Below are 8357 nucleotides of genomic sequence, written 5' to 3'. Positions count from 1 at the left end.
AGTTTCCTCCTGAATGTAAAATCATTGATATAAAGTGAGAGGGCTGTTGAGAATGTTTTTCCTTTTTGTTTGCCCTAAATCATGGCTTTGCCAATGCCTGATGGAGTCTCCTGTTGTCTCTCCTCTTTTCTCTTCTGTTCTCTCTCCAATTCCCATCCCACAGTGAGCCAGCACTCCGGAGTCATCACCAACCACCTCGGGACCAGCGCCTCCTCCCCCAACTCGGAATCAGACAACCATGCACTTTTAGATGAAAAAGAGGATTCCTACTTTTCCGAAATCAGAAATTTTATTGCAAATAGCGAGATGAACCAAGCGTCGGCTTTAGCAGATAAAAGGTAGACGTGAAAACCAAATTCACTGCGGACAGGACAGGCACGAAAAACAGAATAATACCAGAGGGAATTGGGGCTGAATTCCCTGATTTTTGGATGGAAATGGTTTGAGGACAGAGCCCAGAGAAGGAGGAAGGCTGCTTGTCACACAGACATTATATTTTAAGGGATGAAAAAAAAAATTAAATCCATGCTGCACAAAGTTGTAGTTTGGAAAACATTGGGGTTGGTGTGCTCTTGATAAATTTATTGATCCTTAAGAGCAGTGAAGGGTGATTTTTAAATACCGGAAGCACTTCGGGTTTCTTCTTTGTCACATCTTAAATAATATATATATAAAAACTATATACCTATATATATATACATATATTAAAAAAATAATAATATGTGTGTTGGGGAGGCCCTGGCACACATTGCCCCATCCCTGAAAGTGGGAATAATTAATATGTAAAAATACATATCAATTAAATAATAATGAACATTATATAGTATTAAACAGTATAATCATATGTTATATTTTCTCTTATTAAATATATATCTATATATATTTATATATACTATATATATACTATATATAATATACATTATATACACTATATACACTATATATACTATACTGTATATACTATACTATATATACTATATATATAATAATTAATTTTTTTATTTAAATAAAATGAATAATATATTAATATATATTTTATATAATATACAATATAATAATGATATTATATATTATCAAATATATATATAATGTAAAATATAATATATATTAAATTATATATATATATATTTATTTATATGTATGTCTCTGCATTCATATATGCGAATAACATTATCAAATTCTGGCATTCCAGCAGGAATTTACGACTTAAACATTTGCCATCTTTTTTTTTTCCTCTTCTTCTCCTCCCTCCCCATCTCCACCAAACACTTCAGGCCAGAAATCCAAGACATYGACGGCAATTCCCAGTGCCACGGATTAGCGAACGAGAAAACAGAAGACGTGGACGACGAGGACGAAGAACTGGAAGAGGAAGACGACGACAGCCTGACGGGGAAATCACAGGACGAGACGGCGTCGCCCACAGCGGAGCCACGGGGAGCGTTCGAGGACGAGGAGGACGAGGAGCCCACGGCTCTCACCATGAGCTTTGATCACAGCCGAAGGTGAGGAGCTCAGGAGGGCTCAGTTCAACCCCTGCCCGCGGCCGTGGCGCATCGCGAGTGCCGTGCGTGCGTTTTGGTTTGTTTTGTTTTGTTTCGTTTTTTGTTTGTTTGTTGCGCCATGCCGCCGGTGCGATTCCAACCTTCACTCCAGATTCCATTTCACCGCCATGGGGGACACGAGACAAGTGGACTGCAAGGAGAGCCTGGGGTGATATCCAAGGAGAAGAGTCAGTCTGGCTCAAATTGTGGAGTTTTCAGGGTGCAGCAGCTCAGCAGAGATGGTTTTTCTCCCCAAAACTCTGGTCAGGGTGAGGGAAAAGATGTCTCTGCAGTGACTTTGGTGCTGCTGTGGAYCTTTGGGTTGCAGCAAAATATTCTTGGCTTCTGAGCTCTAGCAAAAAGGRGATTCTGCCCCTCTGCCCCTCTCAGGTGAGAYSTTACCTGCAGAGCTGCACAGGGAGGACCTGGAGCTGCTGGAGAGACTCCAGAGGAGGCACCAAGATGATCAGAAGGATCTGCTGGGAGGAAAGGCTGGAAGAATTGGGATTGTTCAGCCTAATCGTGGCCTTCCAGTGCCTGAAGAGAGCTAGAGGAAGGTTGGAGAGAGACTGTTCCCAGGAGCTTGGAGTGACAGGACAAGGGAGGATGGGTTCAAACTGAAAGAGGAGAAATTTAGATTTGATCTTTGGGGGAAATCCTTTCCTGTGAGGATGGTGAGGCCCTGGCACGGGGTACCAGAGAAKCTGTGGCTGCCCCTGGAAGTGTCCAAGGCCAGGCTGCACAGGGCTTGGGTCTAGAGGAAGGTGTCCCTGCCTATGGCAGGAGGTGGAACAGGACAATCTTTAAGATCCCTTCCAACCCAATTCAGATTCCATGACTCTCTAAAAAGTGAAAGCTTTTTTTTTTTTTTTCCCCCCCGAACATCACCTTTAAAACAAAAGATTGCTGCACACAGCTCTCTTTTTCCTGCATTTCCCCCTGTTTCTGGGGGGAAATCCCACAGTAACACCTCAGCCAGAACCTTCATCTTGTTGCTCTCCACTTCTTCCTCGCTCCTCCCATCCCGTGTCCGTCTCGGTGTCCGTCTGTCCGTCCGTCCCTTCACGCATGCGGCTCGTGAGCCCCCGTGGGTGGTGCATGCAGCCTGTGGGCCAGACCAGCTAACACAGGTCACCCCTGGTCATTGGTACAGGTGTATTGAGGAGGAAGAAGCCGGCCTGTTAGATTTGGAGCAGATGCCGAATTTTGGGAAGGGGCTGGATCTCCGCAAAGCGGCCGAGGAAGCATTTGAAGTTAAAGATGTGTTTAATTCCACCTTAGACTCTGAGACAATAAAACAGACTCTGTACAGGCAGGCTAAAAACCAGGTGGGTATATCCAGAACGTTTTCCTAGCTTGCCACCGGTGTGTACAGCAGGATTAGGGAGCAGCTGGCCACCTCTAGCCAAGGGTTATTTGCCCCTTCCAGCAAGATATTTTACCCTTCAGTGGGTTATTTGCCCCTTCCAGAAGGTTATTTTATCCTTTAGTGTGTTATTTGCCCATTCCAGCAGATTATTTTACCCTTCTAGTGGGTTATTTTACCTTTCCAGCAGGTTATTTTATCCTTCAGTGGGTTATTTCCCTTTTCCAGCAGGTTATTTTATGCTTCTAGCAGGTTATTTTACCCTTCAGTGGGTTATTTCCCCTTTCCAGTGGGTTATTTCCCCCTTCCAGAGGGTTATTTTCCCCTTTCCAGCAAGAATTCTAACACACACATGAATATATCTTGTTGCAACTAAACTGAAAAAGAGGAGGAAGGAAGTGGGCACCACTTTCAGATGGATTTATCTCAGCCCATGCAGTGAGAACGGGGTTATACAGGAAGAGAGAGTCATCTGTCTGTTTTTATCTGTCTGTATAAATGTTTTTATAACTCCTTTTTTTATTCATACTTTGGGGTGGCTCTTCTGTTGGTAACCACTGAGGTTTGGTCTGCAGAAACAGTGATGAAGGGGCCTTGGATTTGGTTAAAACAGGTGTCATGATAATATTTCCAGGAATTGCTATGCTTGCATGTCTAGAGGGTCTCCTTGTTAATCTCCTTGATTTCTGAAAGTAAACCATATTAAAAAAAAAAAGTTTTAAAAACCCGAGAAAACAAAAAGAAAAAAAAAAACCACAAAAAAACCCCACAAAACAAAAAAAAACAAAAAAAAAAAAAAAAAACCAAAACAAACAAAAAAAATCCCAAAACCAGTAGGCCAGACCACTTCAGGCCTGCCAAAAAAACCCTCCAAATGGCATCTCAGAATTACTGGAGTTCTGAGAGAAACCTGAAGGTTTGGGGCAGATCTGTGTGTGTACTTTCTGCTTTTTCATTAGCCAGGATTCTCAGTCTGGGTTTATGGAGTTGGTCTGATCCCTCCACGAGGATTCTCACAAAAAATCTGTTCAATGAAGGACCTCAGCAGACTGGCCTGGAGAAAGGACACTCAGAGTCCCTTTCTGACCCTCAAGCAAYAGAATTTATCCCAAAATCGATTTCAAACACCCACCAGAGCACAGCCACCATGCAGAACAGGATTTTTGATTTGCATCACCCAAAACTTGTGCAATTTTTGCCTTTCTTCATATTGGGAGTCGGCAGTGAGGCTGGGGAGGGTCAGAAGATTTTTTTGGGGTGACAGCCATTTAAGCACAAGCCCCTTGCCTGCCCCTTGCCTGTGTCCTGTCACTAACATCCCAAATGCACTAACTCTGCTCTGCTCTTTCCCAAAATGTACCACCCTGGTAGGTCCAACCTTGCTTGGGTTGGGGAGGGTGTTTTGGGGTTTTCACTCAGTTTTACACTTGAATCCCAATAATCAACATAAATAATTTAARCCATCAGTAGGAATAGTTTGTGTGAGCAGCACAGCACTGCTTTGGTTTAATTTTAAGCCATTTTGGAAGCGTGTGTGTCCACCAGACCACAAAACTGGATCTSTTTCCCAGGCCAGGGAGGGTGGGGACTGTGTCCTCCTCCTTTCCAGGCTGTGGGTGACAATGACATGGTTTTCCCCTTGGCTGTTTGAGGTTGTCATCTGTGAGCAGTGAAAGGACACAGAGGTGTGTGACACAGATTTTGTGTCCTGATGGAGGGAGAGCARCGAGTTCCAAGGAAGCAGCAGATTGTCAGAGGGCAAACGAGTCTGGCTGCATTTCTGGCTGCAGTGAATCCACCCTGGTTATGCCAAGGAGAATYCCACATTCCCAAATTCCCACACTGGCGTCACCAGGCATGGGGTCAGGATGAGCAGCTGCTCACCCCACTGGGCATTGCTGCCCCATTCCCAAGGCACTGCTAGCCCAGCCCAGCCTCACCAAACCCGTGGCCTGGCTGGGGGTGTGTTTTTAATAAGAACAAGCCCCAGTAACCACTGCTTTCCCCTGGAATCACGTGGAGATTTGTGTATTGAGGGCAGGGCAGGGTGGCTTCCAGAGCCAGTGGGAATGATGMTCTCTGCTGACTGTCCCTAAAAACCATGACCAATGTCCCTATAAACCACAACCAATCTGAGTATTTGGAGCAGATTGGATGTGGATTTATCCCAGCCCAGGGGATGCTGCTGGTCTGGGTGTGCAGGGTTAGAGGTGCTGAGCTCCACAAGGAGCGTTCCTCCATCCTGGCCGTGTTCTCACCTATGTCTCTGCCTCCCTCTCTCCCCCAGGCTTATGCAATGATGCTGTCCCTGTCTGAGAACGCTCCCCTCCACACGTCCTCCCAGAACTCTCTGGGGGCCTGGTTGGACATGGCAGGAGCAGCTTCAGAGTCGGGGACCTTTAACCCCATCAACCACCTCTGAGAGGTCCACAAGGCACTGGCCGGAGCCCAGGCGAGGCAGCCGTGGTGCTGCAGCCATCCCAGCAAAATCCCAGCGAGCAGAAGATGGATGAGAGGGCCTCAGGGAGTCGTCTGGACTTTGGGCTGAGAAGGAAACCTGTCACATCTGACCCACACGCCCTGCATTTTTTTATCTCTCCAGAGTTTTCCTGTCTAATTTATCAGAGYGAACCTCTCCCCAGATGGATAGCCCTGAAGCAGCCCCAGGATTTCACAGCCTGTAGGAAATAGCATGAGCAAGACACGAATTGCAGCAGTGCAATCAAAGATTGGCCCCTCCAAACCTTCACTGAGCCAGGAGCAGCAGGAGCAGCATTTTGGAACCCCACAGCAGCATTTCCTGCCCACCCAGCTGAGTGGTGAAAGCACCAAGGGAAGAGAGCCAGGTGTGACCTGTCTGTCCCTGGTGCAATTCTGACACAGCCGCTGGAGTTAGACCAGGGAAGGGCGAATCCACCATGTTCAGCTGACCCCTGGAAGGATTGGGAATTCTGCACTGCCACAGGAACACCGTCCTGTCCTTTTTTCCCAAAAACACCCTGGTGTGGCTCAAAACTCCTCCAACGAGACGAGGCCACGTTGCCTGCAGTTATCACACACCAGCTGAGACATCTCCAGCCTGGAATGGTGTCCAGGTTGGGGTGACAGATGTGTCACACGGATCATCACCTGAGTGCCCTGAGTGCCTTCCACCTGTGCCAGGCTGGGAGAGCTCCCCATCCCTGCTGGTGCCTGTGAGCCCGAGCTGGGAGTGTCTGGGACAATCCTGGAAATGCCTGGATTTCCCCAGGCAAAGGTCACRGGGTAAAGCCTTTCCCAGCTGTGCACAAGGAAATGTGTGCTGGGCAAGCCTGGCCTCACCTGGGGCAGCTCGGACACATGTCCTGTGTCACCTCCCAGGTTTTGGGGTGACATCACCCCATTTTGAYGGTATCTGTGGCAGAGATCTCTGATTCACACCCTCGCTTTGGCCTGGTTTTCCTCCGCACTGCCCGCTGCTGCTGGTCTGTAATTTAGGTAGAAAGAGGAACATTTCCGTGCTGCAGCAGCCTGAGGGGTGCAGAGCTCTGCCTGAGCACGGAGATAACAATCCTGTTGTCTCTCCGACTCTAAAATTGCTCGCAGAGATTTTCTGAGTGATTTCAAATCGCTTCAAAGCCTCATCTTCTCTTACTCGTACACAGCAGCCTCCAGAAATCCTGCAGGCTTTGTGCCGTTCTCCCTTAAAATTCCCATCTGCTGTAAGAACAGGGAATTTGGAGATGACATTCCTTTATGGAATAGGTAGGAAAAGCAGGGAAAAGGGCAGGTGGAGGGTTCTAAGCCATTCCAGCTTGGGAAGCCTCATTCCAGCAAGCCAAAACAACAGAAACAACTCTCTGAGCACAGCAGAGTTGGAGTTGGGTKTGATACATTTCCGAGTCAGCTTTGCCCCCAAGAGCAAACGTGAGGCTGTTTTTGGGGAGCCCCAGAGAGCCCCCAKGGGAAAGCAGCCAGGGTGGCTTTGGTACAGAGGGAACAAAAGGTAAATTAGCAGCATCCGTGTGTTTTCCAAGAAAATTCGCCCTCCCCTTTTTTTGATTTTCCATGAGATCCTGTGAAAGTGCCCAAGGCTCTGAGAGCAGCAGGCAGTGTAAGCGAACTGCCTCACGTTTTTGCACAAAGGTCTTGGGCAGAAAAAGCCCGAGAGCCAACACTGCCGGAGGAACCCCGGCTCTGTGGAGCAGAGGGACAGCCCTGTCCCCTCCTGTCCCCTCCTGTCCCCTCCTGTCCCCTCCTGTSCCMTCCCMTCCCCACTCCGGTGGCTGCAGCACAGCCCTGCCCAGCACTCGGCCTTTAAATTATTCCCACAGGGGCCAACTGAAAATAATAAAAGAATTGTTTCTTTTCCTGATTTATTTTAATCTGTATATAATTTGTAATTTTGGGATAATTCCTTTATTATTTCTTCCTTAACAGTATTTTTTTATTCTTTTTTTGGCATTAGATACCATTCTTGTGAAGAAATCATGTCAATATAAGCGTGTAGTGAAGGACCAAAATGGTGTTGTTGAGGTTGGATGTTGGATAAGCAGGGAGCAGGAAGGTTTTGTCCATGTGCCAAATGAGCCCAGTCAGTGCTGCCAGCGCTGCTGCCAATTCTCCAGACAATCATCCCTTGGCTTCCCTTTGCCTTGGAATTCCTGGGGCCTTGGAGGAAAGTTCTGGTGACTGGGAACAGCACAGGAGGAGGAGGAGAGGGCAGTGGAGATGCTCTGCCTCACTGGCTCCAGGAGAACATGGAAATGGCCTTAACCATGGGGATGGATCCATCCTGTCCCATTCCAGCTGCAGCTCCTGACAGCTGCTTAGGGCAAACCACATGTCTGAGCATCTCTCTGGTCAAATGTGGCTCTGCCTGTTATGCCAGAACAAGATCTGTGGGCAGCGGGGAGAGTTTGTGTGCTCTGACCCATGCTTTGTTCGTCCTTGAGGAAACCTTTGGGCAGGTCAGCATCGCTTCCCGCAGCACAGAGAGGTGACAAAGTGACTGAGGGAGTGGCAGTGAGCTGGACACCAAAATAKGGGCCAATATTAAGGAATGCAAGTGTTCTTGTGGGGATTTATTTGGGGTATTTATGGTCTCCCTGTCGCTTTCTCAGCCCTGCTGTCAGATTGTGTCATTTCTCCAGAAGCWGTTGGTCAGGTCTGTGCTCTGACTGAGCTCATGTTGTCACTGTCCCCTTCCCTGGATTCATCCTGGCTCTCCATGGATCTCCTGGTTCTGGCCAAGGATGGGGAGGTATTTTCCAGACAGGAATTGAGGACATTAAAAACATAGGGTTTAAAACCATGAAATGAGGTTTTTTTCTTCTGCTATTTTCTAATTGAGTTTTCCCCGTTTTCTCTAGCTTGTGTTGTTGGCTCTCCCAATCCCTCTGATTTAGCACTGATTACAAGTTTCAATTTTTTCAGTTAAGATAAAGAAACAGGAAGCCTGGCTGAAC

At 47.2% G+C, this 8357-nt stretch overlaps 1 protein-coding gene across 1 annotated transcript in view; it reads left to right on the top strand.

Moving 5' to 3' along the window:
- Positions 1 to 6228, top strand: part of PRDM16 (PR/SET domain 16) — a 180457-nt gene extending 174229 nt beyond the window's left edge. Inside the window, exons 12-15 of the mRNA XM_057382483.1 lie at positions 164 to 338; positions 1275 to 1505; positions 2698 to 2872; positions 5198 to 6228. Of these exons, the coding sequence (XP_057238466.1) occupies positions 164 to 338; positions 1275 to 1505; positions 2698 to 2872; positions 5198 to 5332 (716 nt within the window). The 3' untranslated portion in view covers positions 5333 to 6228. The remainder of the gene's footprint in view (positions 1 to 163; positions 339 to 1274; positions 1506 to 2697; positions 2873 to 5197) is intronic.
- Positions 6229 to 8357: the final 2129 nt, after the last annotated feature.

Source organism: Malurus melanocephalus, unplaced genomic scaffold (genome assembly GCF_030028575.1).
Source record: "Malurus melanocephalus ecotype Western Australia unplaced genomic scaffold, MMel_1.1 scaffold_569, whole genome shotgun sequence".
Classification (NCBI taxonomy): domain Eukaryota; kingdom Metazoa; phylum Chordata; class Aves; order Passeriformes; family Maluridae; genus Malurus; species Malurus melanocephalus.
The sequence above is the reverse complement of the archived record's forward strand: the minus strand, read 5'-3'. Positions and strand labels throughout refer to the sequence as shown.